This window comes from Danio rerio, chromosome 7 (assembly GCF_049306965.1).
Source record: "Danio rerio strain Tuebingen ecotype United States chromosome 7, GRCz12tu, whole genome shotgun sequence".
Classification (NCBI taxonomy): domain Eukaryota; kingdom Metazoa; phylum Chordata; class Actinopteri; order Cypriniformes; family Danionidae; genus Danio; species Danio rerio.
Genome location: NC_133182.1, coordinates 24,934,847 through 24,954,098, shown reverse-complemented (window position 1 = coordinate 24,954,098; position 19,252 = coordinate 24,934,847). Strand labels below are relative to the sequence as shown.

Here is a 19,252-nt window from a genome sequence, read left to right as displayed (position 1 = left end):
TTTATTTTATTTTATGAAATGCAAAGCTGAATTTTCAGCAGCCAATACTCTAGTCATTAGTTTCACCCTTAATGCACCTGAAATATTATGTAGCATAATAATAAAGGATGCAGAAATTAAACCAATTAACCATCACATTTAAAATACAGCCAATATTGCCCACATTAAAGCCCATATTAGCATGTAATGCCCAAACTTTACATATAGTAATCACAATTCTGATGCAGGAGTGCGATATTGAGTACACTCACCGGCCACTTTATAAGGTACTCCTGTCTAACTGCTTGTTAACAAAAAATTCTTGTGTTAACACGTAGACATGGTCAAGACGATCTGCTGCAGTTTAAAACAAGCATCAGAATGGGGAAGAAAGGTGATTTAAGGGACTTTGAACGTGGCATGATTGTTAATGCCAGACGAGCTGGTCTCAGTATTTCAGAAACTGCTGATCTACTGGGATTTTCACGCACAACCATCTTTAGAGTTTACAGAGAATGGTCAGAAAAAGAGAAAATATCCAGTGAGCGGCAGTTCTGTAGGAGCAAATGCCTTGTTGACGCCAGAGTCAGAGGAGAATGGCCAGACTGGTTTGAGCTGATAAAAAGTCAACAGTAACTCAAATAACCTTTCATTACAACTGAGGTATGCAGAAGAGCATCTCTGAATGCACAACACCCTGCTGAAACGAGGGGGTTTCATGGCCCTTTAAACCTTGAGGCGGATGGGCTTCAGCAACAGAAGACTACACAGAGTGCCACTCCTGTCAGCTAAGAACAGGAAACTGAGGCAACAATTCACACAGGCTCACCAATATTGGACAATAGAAGATTGGAAAAAATGTTGCCTGGTCTGATGAGACTCGATTTCTGCTGCCAAATTCGGATGGTAGGGTCGGAATTTATCGCCAACAACATTAAACTATGGATCCATCCTGCCTTGTATCAGCAGTTCAGGCTTGTGGTGGTGGTGTAATGGTATAGGGGATCTTTTCTTGCTACGCTTTGGGCTCATTAATACCCATTGAGCATATTGTCAACACCACAGCCTAAGTGAGTATTGCTGCTGACCATGTCTATCCCTTTATGATCAGTGTGTCCATCTTTTGATGGCTACTTCCAGCAGGATAATGCACCATGTCATAAATTACAAATCATCTCAGACTGGTTTCTTGAACACGACAATGAGTTGACCGTACTCAAAAGGCCTCCACAGTCACCAGAACTCAATCCAATAGAGCGCCTTTGGGACGTGGTGGAATGGGAGATTCACATTATTGATGTGCAGCCGACAAATCTGCAGCAACTGTGTAATGCTATCATAAACCAGTCTCTGAGGGATACTGTTGAATCTATGCGATCACGAAGGATTAGGCAGATCTGAAGGCATCAGTAGGTCCAACCTGAAACTAGTAACGTGTCTTTAATAAGTGGCCGGTGAATGTATATGATATCTCAATGTTTTTTCTAGAAGAACATGGTTTTGACCAGGTACTTAGGCAAATTGAAGTCCATCATGAATACTGTAAGTTTGTATTTGCAATCATGCTTACACTCTGATATGTGGAAAAATTTGGAAAAATCTTACGACGATACTTGTATTTATTTTCATAATTTGAATTTTAGGGCCACTTCAATAGGCTTCATCATACATTTAATTCTTTTGGACTTACAATATGTGTTTTTGTTTTCATTTATGTTACATACTGGACAATGCTAATGTGCATATCCCTATTCTGATATGAAGTTTAATTTGAAAGATGTAAATATTACAGAAGTAATACGGGTTGTGAATGCCATTTCATGTTGACCTCAAAAAATGTTTCCTCAAAAGCCAGTTCACACCACTGACAGATGCACACACTTTGTCGAGGTTTGTCAAATAAGCATATTACATTTGTCAGTGTCTGTCGAAGCTTGTAATCGCAACTAAATATGCTTGAGTTGCTGTTGTCTTGTCATAGATTGACAAAAAAGTGATCTGCTGTAATCTGGAGATTGTCTGCATCTGTCATAGACGTGAATTGGCTTTAACTAAAATGGCCGCACACTAGCTTGAATACACATTAAAAAAGGACACAAGCAGATACGCAGACAGACAAAGCACAAGTCATCTGTCACTTCACTTTTTTCTTTTTGAAATAGGAGACCGAATACAAATGAAATGACTGGTGTTCCTCAAATGACAGGCGAGAGAATAGCAGTTTAAGCGTGAGTTTTGCGATATGGAGATGTATCAGTATAGCACATAATGCAAGTAAGCGTTTTGGTGAACTGCTATGGTCGTACTAGCGAGTGGATACCAAGGTGTCCCCTCCACAAGTATTTATAGAGCAGGGGAATGCAATACCTCAGCTGTTACCAAGGATACTGTCGCCACGGAGGTGCGGGAAAGGTAGAAATGTGTTGGGAGTGTGTGCTAGAACTTAGAGACAAAGATGATGAAACTGATGAGAAATCTGCATGTGTTTAAATGAGCTGAGATTTATGTTGGGATTGTGGGGACTGACAGTGCTTTGATTGACCTATGGAGATCTGAACTTGAGGGTGAAACTTTGACAATATAATATCCTAGGATCAAAATGAGCATGTTAGGATAAAACTACTTGCAAAGCTGTTTGATCAGAGGCTGACAACAGTTTTAGTGGATTTCTATATGGTTACTGAATGTACAGACGGACACCTATGAAACGGCCTTCAGCAGAAGGTGTGAGAATGTGCTGATGTGTCAGTGTGCTCGTCTTTCACTTTGTCTTCAAGTCTCATTCTGTTCTTTCCCAGCACCAACTAATCCATCTATAACTGCCGAAAATACCCAGCATTCATCACACTCATCATCACACCACCCGCCATTAGGCTTCTGGTGCCATTAACACCTCCAAAAACCAGCGATTTCTGTCTTTCCTCCAGCTTCACGTCAATCTAATGATTTATCGAACACTCGGCCTGTCTCACCTGCGCACAAACTTGGAGGTGAACTTGCTGAAGATGCCAGAAGCTGCGGGTCTTCGTTGTTGGCTGTTCCCGTGTGACAGGGAAGGGGAGGCGGGAGCTCCGTGGTAGGGAGAGCCCTGCTGGTCTCGTGCTCCCCGCTGCTGGCCGAGGTGGAAGGTGTTGCGGGTGGGCACCCCTCTGGGGAAATTGGTACGGTCCGTCCCAGCTGCACTGCTGATATTGTGGGCTGACGGGGAGGCACCAGGTGCTCTCTGTGGGGGATCACTGTGACAAAGCAAATTTCCCCCAAACAAAAGGAAAGAAAAAAGATGAGGACATGGTGGTAGGATAACCATCAAAACATTCAAATATTTAAAAACGTTCATTCATTTACTGTCATTCATTTAAAATCATTGGTATTTCTACAACAACGCTGCATTAAAAATGAAATTACCACAAGACCAAAGTAATGTATAATAAAAGAACAGAATCTGTCAGTGTATCTATTTTAGCTAGTGCACAATCATATTGTTTATGTTATTTATTTTAGAATATAACTGATAATAACTTTAATAATAAAAATAGAAACAAAAGTAATAAAAATAACTGTTATAATATTTAAAACAATATAAAAATGACCATGGAAGGTTGATTTTCACTTTTTATGTCTGCAAGAAGAATAGTCACCTAATGAGATATATAGTACATATAGTGCTCAGCATATATAAGTACACCCCCCACAAATCTCTCATTTAAATAAGTATTTTCTATAGACCATTTCAATGTGATCATGTCATTGGCCCATGAACCTTTCCTGCTTGTTATCAAACTATTTCATAACTGTAACGAGAGCCAATTCATCCATAACTTAATGTTAAAACAGCCATCATTTCATTAACTATCAATACGTGGCTCTTTTCGGAAGCTATAGAAATCAAAAATGTAAACCAGGAAACACTTTGCGACCATTGTTTTTGTTTACATCCCTCAAAATGGTCTACAGCAGGGATCACCAAACTTGTTTCTGGAGGGCCTGCAGATTTTAGCTCCAACCCTAATCAAACACACCTGAACTAGCTAATCAAGGTCTTAATAGGTATACTTGAATTAACCAGGCAGGTGTGTTGAGGCAAGTTGGAGCTAAACCCTGCGGAGACACCAGCCCTCCAGGACTGAGATTGGTGACTATAGGATGCTTTAAAATATTATATTTGTGCATATATGTTAGTTTAGTCAGTTTTATAAAGCCTGGAGCTAATCTAACAAAATAACTTACAATAATGGTTAAAAAATTATAGCCCAAATGTATATGCTAGGGAAAAATATTAATAAAATTTTCTAAAATAGCAAAAATCAAGAGAAAAAATATCTATAATTTTGTTGAAATTGTGTAGTTTGTATTATTTGCAACATTTTCCATGAATTTAAACATTATATTTCTATTTCAAAAGATGTTCTGTGACTAAAATATTATTTTAATAAATATATGTTTAATAAATCTGTTTTATTCAAATGCACCAATAGATTACCCATATCCACAGAGAAATTGATACAAATAATAATTTTCAAAATGAAGTGAACTTAATTATGTTGAGCACTGTACATATAAAACAAAAACACATTAATAAAGCAATCCACATAAAACAGGATTTCTACAGGTTTCATCAAGTCAAATTTAAAATGTTTTTAAGACCATAATGAATTCAATTTCAGACTTACACAAGACTAAACCCTAAAGATTTGAATGGCAAAGTTAAAACCTTAAAAAAATGTAAAAACAAATGTTATATTGAGTAAGATAATTAAACCTTATTAATAAGTAAACAGAGTTAATAAATAAATAAATATTGATTTTTTATTGAAATATATTGTTAGTGATTGGATGAGTGTCGGCCCAATTGGGTATAGCTTTACATAGACATAGGAGAATTAAGACCAGTTTAAAATGATTTAAGACCAACAATACAATAATTCAGTGGATTTAAGACTTTAAGGGCTAAAATTAGTTTTTTGAAATTTAAGACATTTAAAGACTTTTTTAGACCCCGGGGATACCCTGATAAAACCATGAACTTCAAAAATTAAACAATAGTGTATGTATCTGCAGGCTCTGTTCAAGCTCTTGCAGTGCTCTAGTCAGTTATATTATGTAATCGCACAATAATAAACTATGCTGACTACAAAGAAGAAAACACGGACATCATATCCATAACCCAACATATCTTTTAATCTGCTTAGTCTTTCACACACAACACAGAAACACACAGATAAGGGGTAATTTGAAACTGTGCGTATGTGTGTGTGAGATATGGAAATGGCACATTTTCCCCATCACTATCTTTTCTGCATACTATCAGAGAAAATCTCACCCAGCCATGTCAGGTCCAAGTCAACATCTGTTCAAGTGCCAACCAGTGTAGTAGAACCTAGCCAGAACCAGCTGCCAACTGGCACAGGCACAGCCAGAGAGGTCACATGACTCTGGTGACTCAACCTGCCAAAGCTAGATTAACAAAACACTGTCCAGCCACTTCAGCCAGGAAGTGGACCCTTCTCAGAAGCATAGCTGTGTTTGGAATAGTGAACTATGATAAGCTCTATACATGGGTGCCAGATTATCAGCCCATTTATGGCCATTTTTGTAGCTGCTGGTGTCACAAGGTTAAATACACTGGCTCGCTTCGACAACTCAATTCTTTTTTTTGTTTTTGTTTTTTGAAGTCAAACCAATTTATTTTTATATTCCTGTTTATAATTAAATATGCATAATTGAGTAGTTATACCGAATAAATATATAACGTATGTTAAAAAGTTTTATAGAAGTTCAGATCCAAACAATTCTTCAAATAGTATCACTGAAATATCCTACTTTTACACTTTTTAAATATACTTTAAAATATAATTTTATGTTTTATTTTTCATTTTGAGGATTTTATTTAAAAAAGAAAAATCCACAATGTGGAAGTAAAATGTATTATGGGCATCATTTCATGTTAACTATGAGTTAACAACTGGGAATCTGCAGTTTTACCTCAAATGAACACTTGTTTTTTGCACCATCACTTACCTTCAAATCCATGAATGGCCTCAATACATTGGCTAAAATTATGTTTCGAAACCGTCTTTACACAAACAACAGGTCATGACTAACAATACAGGGTGGAGTAAAATGGGGCCTGAATCACTGCACATCACTGGGAGTGTGTCCAAACTATATCATGAATCAAGAATATGAGGCAAATTTGAGGAAAACCTCATTTACAAATTCAGACCGCACAAACTAACACGGAAACACAACAACCAAGAAGTGAACTCAAGGAAAATTCTCAAGGTAACACCGTAGAATGCTAAATAGCACAAAACTGGACGTTCAGAAGGGAAAAAACACGTCAGCAATCACTCTGTAAATATGAACAGAACTTTAAAAGGACAGTTCACCAAAAATTGAACATTCCCTTGTCAATTACCCATCCTCAAGTGGCTCCAAACATTAATTTCTTTCTTCTGTTGAACACAAAAGAAGACATTTTCAAAGTATGTTAGAAACCCTTTCACTATTCCAACAGTGATAAGATGCTAGGGAAGTCAATAGCTATGAGTTTCCAACATTTGTTGTGTGTTCAACAGAAGAACGAAACTCAAACAAATTTGGAACAATTGGAGAGTGAGTAAATGATGAAAGTATTTCATCATTTGAAATGAACCATCTCTTTAGGTATCAAACCCAGGCCACTGTGAAAACACATCTGCATGGAAAACGCATCTTTTGATGCATGTCAGAACACACATGAAATGTATGCTAGGACACGCATGTAGTATCATTTATATACATTACAAACACATGCTCTCTTGTTGGAGCAGAGATTTTCACAGTGGCAAACAAAGGTGTCAAAGTAAAGGGCCATAAGCGGAACTCACGTCAGGGTTTCTCTTACTCTGAGAAAAGCATTAAGTTACAGTTCTACTGTCAACACTGGATTACACTGAAATGAAACCACCAGACATTTCAAAGCATAGCCAGTGATGATTAGGGCATGTGGTATCATTACTTTGGCAAATATGATGACAGTTAAATTGGATGAACCCACTTTATGTCTTGCTACAGGCCCGTAGCCAGGCTGGTAAAAGGAGTGGTTCTTTTTTTATTTGGACTTTTTGCAGTTATTCACCTAATTTTCAATTTAATTATGAGTTTTAAATACTGCATTTTAGTGATTTTTTTAAGTATTAAACTAATTTTTTAAAATAATTTTTATTTTAACAATTTTTTGTCGAATTAGATTGTCCGAGGGTGATCATGACCTTAATGGACCAAAATTATTTCCTAAATATTTTGAATAAAGAAATACTGAAATACACAATAATACAAAAATAATTTCTAAAAATACACATTCATTATATTACATATCATTGGAAAAAAACTGGAATCTGTTAAAGTTTTTAATGAAAAACTTTAGCCTAAAACAAACAAAAGCAAACTAGCCAGCACAACATTCCTCAGTCAGAATTTAGTCATTTGAATAATAAAAAACATATAATGATAATAATTTTTCTAGCCTCTCTTGTAAAGAAGTACATTTGAAAATTCATAGATAACAACAACAGCCTAATTAGTATTAAAATGAACTGTAATATAGGCTGTTTTTTGATACTTCACGCCAATTTATTGGTCATTTTTTTGGCCCAAAATTTAGAATAAAAGTTACTCGTGAACTTGTGAATGTTTTCTCTGTTTAACAAAAATACAGTAGGTCAGTAGTAAAAGATGTCTTCATTTATGTCAGACTGTATGTTTTCTTGCACAGCAGATGTTAGACTCAAAAGTAATAAAAATAAATTGTTTTCATTGACCAAGACTGATTATCTGAAGTCACGCTGAAGCGACAGCCAACAGACAATCCATTTTCACTGGGTTATTTTCACAATGGCATAACAGTCAAAATAGGACAATGAGCTCAAGTATGGGACAAATTCTAGACCTTTGTCAATGAGGGGTCTTTAGAACCACCGTAACCCTCTCTGGCTACGGGCCTGTGCTACATTACTAAAGTAAACATGGTGCTAATGCAAATGTTGTAGGTTTGATTCCCAGGGATAGCCAAAACTGATAAAATGCGTAACGTTAATGCAACATAAGTGGCGTTGAATAAAAGTTTAAGTTTGTTAAGTTTGTTGATCTCTTAACGGAAGTAAAAAAAAAAAAAATCTAAAACTTTAATTCTCCCAAATTGTAATGTTGTAGATTGGCTTCTTTTGCAATTGTTATTGTAGAGTATATTGGCTATTTTTACACTTCAGATTTAAATTTTGAATGTTTTACAACAAAGAAATGTAGTGTGCCTATAGTTAAAGTATACTTCATTACTCAACACACGAGCATTAGAAAGATTTGTTCTTGTCCAATATCTGCTCTGTTTCTCTGCAAAGGTTATGAGTGATAGTCATTTAATTTATAACACAATTCAAACTAGAACTGCAGATATATTTACCCCACACATACACTCGCCAATGTACTCAACTGGCTATCTATCTTGTATGTCTAAGAAAACTCTCCATTTCTTTTCCACCAGTTAAACAATAGCCTGGCTCAATGTAACACTAATGTAAGGACATATGTGAAAATGAAATTGTGCCTGCAACGGGCCTATGATAAATCACATGCACTGTCCACATAACCCTATTGTGCACTTCAGATAAATTTACTTTGGGTGTCACTTTTATAAATTTAAGATGTCAAATAAGATCAGTTCATGCATTTCCCGGGAATCAAATCTATCACTCTGCCATCGCAAGAAATCAGAATTATTCAAATAGTTTAAACAAATGCAATCTTCTGTTTGATATCGCTATTTTAAGTGTATCTGCAGAAAATCTCCTCTGTGTCCTGACGTGAGTCACGTGAAAGGACCCTTAGAAACAGAGTAAGCCACACTATGTGCTGTGCTGTGCTGTGCACGATTCCTCACTCCCTCACCCATATATACAGTGCTCAGGTCTGAATATATGGCCCTTGCACTGAGGTCTGCTTCACTCCAGAGGGAAGACAGTGCACAAGGGGCAGAGAAGCACACGGTGGTGAGAGAGACAATGTAACAGAGCAGCGGTACCTTCTCTCAATGGTCCCCAACCACGCTCGGAAGAGGCTCAGCTCACTGCATGCAACAGACCAGCCATTCACTTACAGCAGCACTAGCAGGCTAACACGAGCCATTCACACACCACGCTGCCCTAGCTGCAGCGCCACAATTCATCATGTGTCCCTGATGTAGTCAGTTGTCAATATGTGGCTGTATTTGTGCAGCATTTATAAGTGATGAAGTCAGGAAAGGGGGGGGGGTGTTGGGTGTGGGGGTAAAGTAAAGTAAGACATAGTTGGTGTAATTACTAAATTAGATATTAGAACTAATCCACAATGCATACTATTCTAAGGTTCTTAGGTAGAATTTAAGGAAACAATATCACTCTCCTCATTCTCAATACACAGGTAGCACCATTTGCATCATATATTAAATCACTCATGACTTATTAAGGTGTAATAAGATTTTTTCGTCGCTGAAAAAAGCTTGTTTACGACAGATGTAGCTGCTTATTTTTTGCCAGTTAAACTGGTTGACCAAGAAAGTCTTGCTGGTTAATAAAATCTGGCTAGTTTGCTCAAAAAACTCTGACATCATTTTTTAGGGTGAGGCTCTCGTTGTCCTAATTTGCTATGACCTTCTTTTTTTTTTCAATAAAAATGTATATGTTTTTTATCCTAAAATTAAAGTCAGTGGAGTCTAAAATAAATTGGACTTACTTTTGTGGCCAAAACTGGTTGACCAAAAAATAATAAATGGTTAGTAAAGTATTTTTAATTCACTTAAAAATGAAATTATGGACATGTTGTTCATACAAAGAAAGTCAGACTTTGCATTGAAAGTCAAAACATTCTCTTTCTCTATAAATATCTTTTTCCTCTGTATATTAGTATGTTTGTTTTTTGTAAATAAAGTGCTGCATGTTAAAAATATATTTAATATATTTTAACATTTCAAGGAAACTTTATCGTCTTAATCCAAAATTAAATGAGTAGAATAAATTTACAATCAATCTACAGTTAATTAGACATTTTTTGTGATTGGATTTTAATATTAATGAACAATTTTTTAAATAAATTTAATTTATAATCAAACTAATCTTATCAACCTTTTTCATATGAATTAAATAATTGCTGTTTGTGTATCGGCGGCCATTCATTTTCACTGCAGAAAGTTATTTTATTTAACAATCTCACAGCACTCATCATTTGACAGGTGTTTTGGCCAGAAAGCAGGATCGCTGAGGAAGCGATTTCATTGTTTGTCTTGTTTCTACTTTTTTCCCCCCCCACATATTCCCAAAATTCTCACCCTACACTCTACCTACCTCTACTCTGACTACTGGCAGACTGGCAGTGCGGTTCACTATTCATTTGGTGGCCCAAGATTTGAAAATAAGTAACAACATTAAAATCTTAACGGTTATAGTCAGAATATGCGACTACACAACAATAATAGTCATTCAAAAATAAATGTTTTGTTAGGCAGAATATCGTTATACTTTTGACATCAGTTGCAGCCTGGATAAAGAAGGAGGGGAAGATCGCAAATGGCCCGTGGGCCTGCAGTTTGAAACCCCTGAGCTATATGATTTATATAGGTTTCTTGTTCTTGGTTGGGGCCCCCTAATTCCTCGGGGTCCTAAGCGGCTGCTTATTGGTTAAGTCTGTCCCTGTTTGCATCATTTTTGCATTTTCATCTGGATGGGATTAATTTTAAAAATGAAAGCAGTGAACCCTGTTAATAAAAACACCCATGTACATGTGGACATGGCCTTAGTCAAGAGGAGACACGAGAATCATTAACTATAGACTTTCGATCTTTTTAGAAGGGAACTGAAAATGCATCTTGTTTTATAACACGACCATCCCCGAGTGTTGACTCCTGTCACTCCTAGCCTCCTCTAAGCTCTTTCCCTGCCAACTACACGATTTCTAAGAATATTCAAACCCCTCGAGACATGCTGCAGATTTCATCACTCTATGCGACACTGTACAGTAGTACAATGATATGACTGGTTTTCCTTTGGCTTTTCTCTTTGGCGGCGAGGGGACTTGCCTGGGCCGATGTGAGTGCAGGTCTGCGGGACTGGGATGGGCAGAGGTGGACAGGGACTTGTGATGGCGGGTGCGTGAGGAGGAGGAGGATGAAGAGAGCACAGGGCCAGCTGAGGCCGTGGAGGCGCGGGACCCAGGGGTGCTCAGGCTGAGGGGGAGAGAGAGAGCAGCCCCTCCATACACACACGCACAAATCCACACACACATAAACACAAATGTGTGCGCGCATGTGTGGAGGCAGGGAGGGAGGGAGAAGCATTCCATTAGAAACAACAATTTGCACACATTAGAAAGCATGATGGAGACAAATAGACCAACAGACAAAGATATTTAGGATAGACAGACTGAGAGATAGAGCCTGTTACTGATAGAGCTAGATAGACATAATAATAGATAAACTGATAGTAGATAGACCGACAGACAGACCGAGTAATGCAAAAACCTCTAAATACCTTCTAAAGATTTCTTTCAAAATGAGCATTTTTATCAGGCTTGTGTGTAGGTTCAGTAATATCACATTATGGCAAAGAAAAAGTCACTTTTGTGGTCTTTAAAGCACTCAAATAACAACATAAACAGAAAAATCTGAGAAAAATTTTCATTTTCGATCGATTTCAGAAGCACTGTGAGGTTTTTGCATCTGAACTCTTCAATACTAATAAATATATAGACAAAACAGAATATAGCAAAACAGATGGATAAGAGAATGGTCATCTCTCTATCAGTGACTATCAAATCTATTAGAGAAATAAAGTAACAGATAAACTGATACCGAAACAGAATGACAGATAAACTGTTAGAGCAACAAAAAGAGCAACTGACAGATGAACAGAAACAACAAACAGATGAAAGACATAGCAGTAGATAAAGTGATAGAATAACAGAGCAACAGCTAGACAGACAGCGACAAGCAGACAGAGACAAAATAGAGCGACAGGTAAAACAACAGACAGCGATAGAGGAATAGACAGATAAAAAAAACTAAATAGAGCAACAGACAGCAATAGATGTATATACATATATGGACAATATAGCAAAACATACAAGATGGATAAATGGATGGATGGATGGATAGAAGGGTGGGTGGATGGATGGATGGCTGGCTGGCTGGCTGGATGGATAGACGGATGGATGGATTGGATGGATGGATGGATGGATGGATGTATGGATGGATGGATGGATGGATGGATGGATGGATGGATGGATGGATGGATTGATGGATGGATAGATGGATGGACAGACGGATGGATGGATGGATGGATGGATGGATGGATTGATGGATGGATGAATAGACAGACAGACAGACAGACAGAAATACTAGATAGATAGATAGATAGATAGATAGATAGATAGATAGATAGATAGATAGATAGATAGATAGATAGATAGATAGATAGATAGATAGATAGATAGATAGATAGATAGATAGATAGATAGATAGATAGATAGATAGATAGATAGATAGATAGACAGATAGATAGACAGATAGATGGATAGATCTCAAAGCTGCAGACTGGTGAATGGTACAAGTGAGAGAGGGGGAGGGATAGAGAAAGAGGTCAAACAGAGTGCTGATTTCACAGAAAAGCACAAAAGAAACACACACGCACACTCATACACACGCGCGCACCACTATGCAAGGATTAGTCGAGCTTGTGGTGGAGAAATAACATGCTATCACCTTGCTATGTGGCAGAGAGAAGCTAAGCCTATTACAGACAACTAGAGAAACCTTACAACAGAGTTAATGGTGCTTTTTCCATCACAAGCCACCCTAATCCATTTAAAGCCACTCACACACACTCACAAAACATTTCACACAAAATTGCACACCTTCACACAGCACAGACAGAAGAAAAAACAAACAAAACAAAGACAAACAAGCCGGCAGAGAGCGAAAGAGAGAAAGAGAGATGGAAAGGAAAAAGGATGTGTGGGGAATATTTAACCCGACACACCGGCTGAATGCCTTCAGATAAGCTCATGAGAACACACACACAAAACCTGCAGGAGCATTAAAAGGACTAATGGTTAAAACTCTTAAAGACCCCATGAAACAGTTCTTTTGAAAGATCGCAATATTCACAACTTTAACAGAAAATTCTTATCACATCTTGTTAAAAATAACCTGTAGTATATGGCAGATGATTTGCTACATGCTAGATTAAGATCATAATAGGAATGAGTGTTGATCTTCTTCTGGAAAACACAATGTGAAATCATGGGGTCTTTAATAGAGTGTCCCTAACATACATACAGATATCCACCCATAGAGCAGCATAGCACAGCTCTAATAACAGCAGTTAAAGGCTTGTTCACACCAAGTTTCAAAGGATACCAGGCACAATAATGACATTTGGTCCATGATGTGACTATACATATAATTGAAACAACACAGCAATGCTAATATTTTTATACAGTAGTCAACATTTGACATGGATCACATTTCATCAAAGTTGTCTAAAAAGTATTAATCGACACTAATTCTTGTTCATGAACAATTTAGAAAATCATTTTTCATCCACTTCAAATGTTGGTTGCTATTAAACTAGTAGATTTACAATCCCTTTCCCACTTATGGTATTATCCCGATATTTTGGCGGCGAGTTCGCGGTTGATAGTCTTCTATTTTCGCTTGCATTTGTGTCGCCTCAGCATTCAACTTTCATTCGCTGCTTGTTCTATTTTCTCCGCTCGCTCAACGACCTCATCCACTGCATTCATTAATGTGGAAAGAGAACTTGAAATATCAAATTTCTTGTCCATGTTAACGCTAAGAGTATTGATTTTTTATTGCAAGCATAAGATCGTCGTTGCTAACTGATAAAGCGGTGTAACGGTTAGCATCCGCTCATTTAGCGCCTTCACTCACTTTTATTACTTTTGTTTCTTCCTCATCAACTCCTTTCTCTACCTTTTAAACTTTGTTCGCCTTCATCATTGTTCAATGTACTGAAGTGCAATATTAATTTCACATATGCATCGATTTAAGTGAGAAAATTCCGTTTTGGTCAGATGGAGTTAAAGAAAGTGCGTTTTTTTCCATTTTGCACCACCGGACGTCCTTCCATTATCTTTATTTGATATCTGAGAAGTGAGGGTTTGAGTCATGTCAGGAACGCAGTTACAGTTACTACAAGGAACTAAATGATATTAAGGATTTGGCACCAAATACATTCACTCAAAAAAAGATTTTTGTTGCTTGTTCAAACTTATTTAAAGTTCCCTTGAAGTGCTTTGAAATATGTACTTTTATTCAATGTCTGACATAACTTTAACCAAAACAGTGTAGCTCCTCACTCCTTTTTAAAAACAGCCAGTAGCGTTTTGTTTTATCACAGCACTGCCAATGTGAGTGGTTAATCGAATTAAAAGCAAAAGAAAATCTTTTTGAAGGGGGCGGGGCATGTCAGACACTAGAGAGCATTTGATTGGTCAAGATTTGAGAGAAACTGAAGTTTGAGTTAAACCGTCGATCCATTTAGGCGGAAGTGACAAACTACAAACTTTACATGTTTAGATCTGGGTGGGGGTGCAACTTAGGCCTGTTTACACTAATGCGTTTTCGTTTTAAAACGCATTAGTTTTGCTACGGTAACGCCATCCGTCCACACTACGCCGGAGTTCTTGAGCACCAGAAACAGAGCGTTTTGGAAATGCTGGAGAGGTCGTTTTCATTCTAAAACGCTGCTGCTCCGTTTCAGTGTGGATGAGGAAAAACGGAGACATCTGAAAACGAAGGCGGGACTGCTGAGACTCGCTACCTGATTGGCGCTTTTGTGTCATTGCGTATCCTTTCCTTATTCGTCACGTCCCTATCACATGACTATAACACATGACTTTAACGCTACCGGAAGACAGCAGACCAGCCTTCACTATAAACAACAACATGGACACAGTAATGGGAGCGTTGTTTGCACTGTTGTCTGTTTTAGGCGCCATTGTGCAGTTATTCATTTGTTACGTTTAGTAACAACTCGACCTCGTCGTCTGTCCAAAAAAATGCTTCTCTTTCTTTCTTTGCCATCACGATTAATGTACAACCGGCGTTTGTTGACTAATAATAACCAAATGCCGAGCGAGACGCATGCTTTCTGTTTATACTAGAACGTGCATGCCCAGAGTGCACGAATGGTCACGTGATATACGTTTTTGGTGGTGTAGTGTGGACGGAGATATGTTCAGAGATGCTAGGTGAAACGCTAGTGTGGACGCGGATCGTTTTTGATCTAAAACGCCGTTTTAAAACTAAAACGCACTAGTGTAAACGGGGCCTTAGTTGTTTTATGTTCAATCCACTTAAATTTGTGAAAACGATTACATTAACTTAATTTGTTTTGGGATAACGTGAAGGAATTGTACTGTGTATGTGTTGCTTCCTTATAAAATGCCATCATCCCCGTTTGTTTACACATGGTATGAACAAGCCTTCGTCATGATTAATGCCATAGGGCTTTCTGCACTAGAAATGCACATTTAAGTTCTCACAACTCATACAGTTGTCATTTTGTATTATAATTATTGATTAAACTCCTGACAAATTGCAGCATCTTCATAATTTGTACGCTGCCGGTCACCATTTACTTTGTACACTATCATTGTGAAACATTACTCCTGTATGCAGAAAGCCCTATTGTCTTTTTTCGAAATACATCTCATGCATATGTATAATTGATACAGTGAAGACACTGGAGTTTGTGGAGTGTGAGCATAAGCAGCAAAATGAGTCCTGAAGGGGGAGGAGTTATGATGGATCAATGGTCAGAGGTGCACAGGAAGTATAGGGTGATTGACTTTGCGTCTGAAGCGATGACTGTGGGAGGCTTATAAGGGGCTTAGATGACGTCTTATCAGTGTTATGTTTGCATTATCAGCGCTTCACTGATTTAAGCAATTATTAAGGCAAGTAAAGTGTTCTGAAGATAAATAAATGATCTTTTTTCCTGTTCCCTATTAGTGTGTGGGATTGGTTGAGATGGTACTCTTGGCATCAATAATGTAGATTAAGTATGAGAGTCTGGCAGGGTTTATGGGGATCTAATAAATGTCAGTTTGGGCTCCATGGCAGGTAATGTCCAAATGCAAAGATATAATAGAGATATGTAGACCGTGTGCGTGTGTATACAGTATGTGTGTGGTGTAAATGACAGAAAACTGCTGACTGGTTTTGTTAGTGATTTTATCTGTCGGGATGAACTGTGCCCGTATGTGTGAGACGCAGGAGAAAGGCAAGTATTTTTTGTCCTGAACTTTGCCTTCGTTGAGATAAATAATTTTTGATCAGATGTGTGAGTGGCTCTGGGTGTACCTGTCCTTGCCGTTTTGCACTCCTAGAGTGGCTCTCTCAGAAATAGGGGAGTTTCTGCTGCGGCTTGTGCCTGTAGACAGGATACTATTCTGAAATGACACACACACAGCAGAGAGAGTTTTAAATTTGTCACCAAATCAGCTTCTCTGGGTATTTTATGACAAAAACTAGATAAAATTTACTACATTTCATAAATATCACTTGTCTATAATAATAAGAAAATAGAACAATAAAAAGACATCAAGAGCAATAAATAACATATAAGAAAAAACATACATAATATATAGATACAATTCTAAGATAAAAATTAGCAATTTTGAATGGATTCATTTTTTACAATATTTAATTTAAAGTCTCTCCAGAAAAATAAAAATAGGGCAATCCACAAGTACTTTTAATAGCTTGGTTTCTGTTGCCGCACACAAAGGAAGCCATGTTGTTACTGTTCAATAAAACAACTAGAAAAATTAATAAATGAAGAGAAGGATGGACGGACGTACAGATGGACGAACAGACAGACAGACAGACAGATAGACAGACAGAGAGAGACAGACAGAGACAGACAGACAAAGTAAATAAAAAGAAAATAATTAAAATATCAAATTATAATTTGATAAGAATATTAGTATTACAATAAACAATTTATTAAAAATATTAGTGGTTAAATAGCACTGTTGATCAAAAAATGTGTCCTTTTTTTCTGATTAAATCAATAATAACCATTAATACACTTACATAGAACAAACATTACTGTATAATCAATAAAAAAATAATTGAAATAAAAATTATATATTAATATTATAATTTTTATATATATATATTAATATATAATATATATATATATATATATATATATAATATATATATATATATATATATATATATATATATATATATATATATATATATATATATATATATTTATTTTCAAGAATTATAAAGTTTGATTTTATAATGGCTGATCACAATGACTATTTTAAGAGTTATTAAAACAATATTTATAGTGTTTTTTTAGTTGATTTACATATTTAACATTTTTATTTTAATTATTACAATAACATTTTATAGATATATACATCTATTTACTACATTAATCTTATGTGAAATGTCTGTTTGCAGTAATTAACACTGGAATTGTGACAGCAAATCCAAGCACGCTTGTGGATAACGATGGCAGTCAAGCATGCAACAGACAACCCTGCTCTGAACCCTGGGTGAATGTTTAATGACAAACCAGAAACAAAACCCATTTCTTTCCATTACTCAAGACGTGAAAATTCGCTCTCTCATCCATCCAGCCTGCGGTAGAGCTACTACTTGGCCGGTCCTCAAACAGGGCCTACTTTAAACAGCTTAATTTAAACTGTCCATTCAGAACAAATGAAAAAGAACACTTCCTATAGACGCAAAAATCCAGAATCTCCAAGTTTGATGTGGTTAGTAAAAGCTCAAAATAGCATCCCCTGTTGCATTTTCTCAGAAATAACTAGAAAGCAAAAAAAAAAAAAAGTCGTGCCAAAGATCTCTCGGTCAGAGAGTGCACTTCAACCCTGGGCAAACCCTGCCAACCATCTGCTGCCTGAAAAATATCAGCAGGCTTTTCCAGAGCACCTCGTGCAACTGAGAACAGAGGCGGCAGTTAAGATGTTTAAAAATGACCCTGCTATTATGTCAAATGCTTCCTCAATCCATAATGTAATTACATGTTCTTCAAGTGCATGGAAACCAAAGTAAAGAACATGACGTGACTTTGGTGCTGTATTAGTGCTGTTGATAAGCACGAGTGCTCTTCAGTGCTGCTTTGTGTATTGTTTCATTTAAGCTTGTAAAAGATCAACAAGCATGCGGTCTAGATAAACGATGTAATTGTTGCAGTTCCGCTTTTTTTGCATTGTTTTAAAGGTTGAACAAGTTTTGACTTTTTTTTTCTTCTTTTGGCAGTTGAGAATGGAAATGGCAAGAGGTTGGCACATGATTTGGAAAGTACACAAGAATGTCCCCCATATGAAAGTCACAGTTTAAAATGTAGCAAACATGTAGTAGTTTCAGTTGCTGGTTAATGAGCTAATCGTAGCAATTAGGATGCAGAATATATCGATACTGCAATGTATAATTTTGCAATAGTCACATCAGTTCAGTTCATTCATCCTTTAGGAAATATGACTGCCATTATAGTTGTCCAGTAACCATAGTTCAGAATAGTTTAACCTTAATAGAGTGAAAGTTTTTAATTTGCTTGGATTTTAAGGCCTGTGACTGAAATTTTTCAAGTGCATTTGTACAAAAGAAATGATAACAGTTATAGCATTAACAATTTATATGACTAAGACTATACAGTGTTATTTATTTACATTTGATTATTCAATTTCTTCACCTGAAAATACAGCTATTTAAGTCATCTGGTGAATTTATATTCATTTCATACTGCAGAAAACAGCCCTAGTAGCCATGTACTGCAAATAAACCATTGTTTTGAAAACTGGATTCATCTAACGATCTAATAATCTAACAATTATTTGAATGATGAGTAGGTTTTGAATGATTACATAAATAAATACATCTGCTTTTGAAAATGTAAATTTTTTGTCCATTTCTCAGTAAATATAGCCAAGGATTTATGGTATATTCAAACTAAACTTTTTTAATAATCAGTTATGTCCATTAAAATAAGAGTTTGTTCACCAAACATTTTCAGAAATTGAAAGATAATGCATTAAAAGGTTACACTTTATTTCGGTGGTTGAATTTAGGTTACACTGCATCTTCATGCCAACGAATTCTTGTTAGATTATAAGTAGACTGTTACAGTAGGTCTGAGGTTAGTGTTAGTGTAAGTTGACATGTTCTTTCAAAGTTTCTTCTAATCAGTTAAATGCCTGT

The 19,252-nt window shown here is 36.6% G+C and overlaps 1 protein-coding gene across 24 annotated transcripts in view; it reads right to left on the bottom strand.

Annotated features, from left to right (window-relative positions):
- Positions 1 to 19,252, bottom strand: part of mark2b (MAP/microtubule affinity-regulating kinase 2b) — an 88,284-nt gene that overhangs the window by 9,196 nt on the left and 59,836 nt on the right. For 12 of the 24 annotated variants that reach the window (XM_009303144.4, XM_017357016.3, XM_009303148.4 and 9 more), the window contains exons 14-16: positions 16,373 to 16,461; positions 11,066 to 11,212; positions 2,952 to 3,215 (exon numbers count right to left, since the gene is read on the bottom strand). In XM_009303144.4, coding sequence (XP_009301419.1) covers positions 2,952 to 3,215; positions 11,066 to 11,212; positions 16,373 to 16,461 — 500 coding nt within the window. The remainder of the gene's footprint in view (positions 1 to 2,951; positions 3,216 to 11,065; positions 11,213 to 16,372; positions 16,462 to 19,252) is intronic. The other 12 variants (XM_009303150.4, XM_073908417.1, XM_073908422.1 and 9 more) reach the window with 1 other exon arrangement.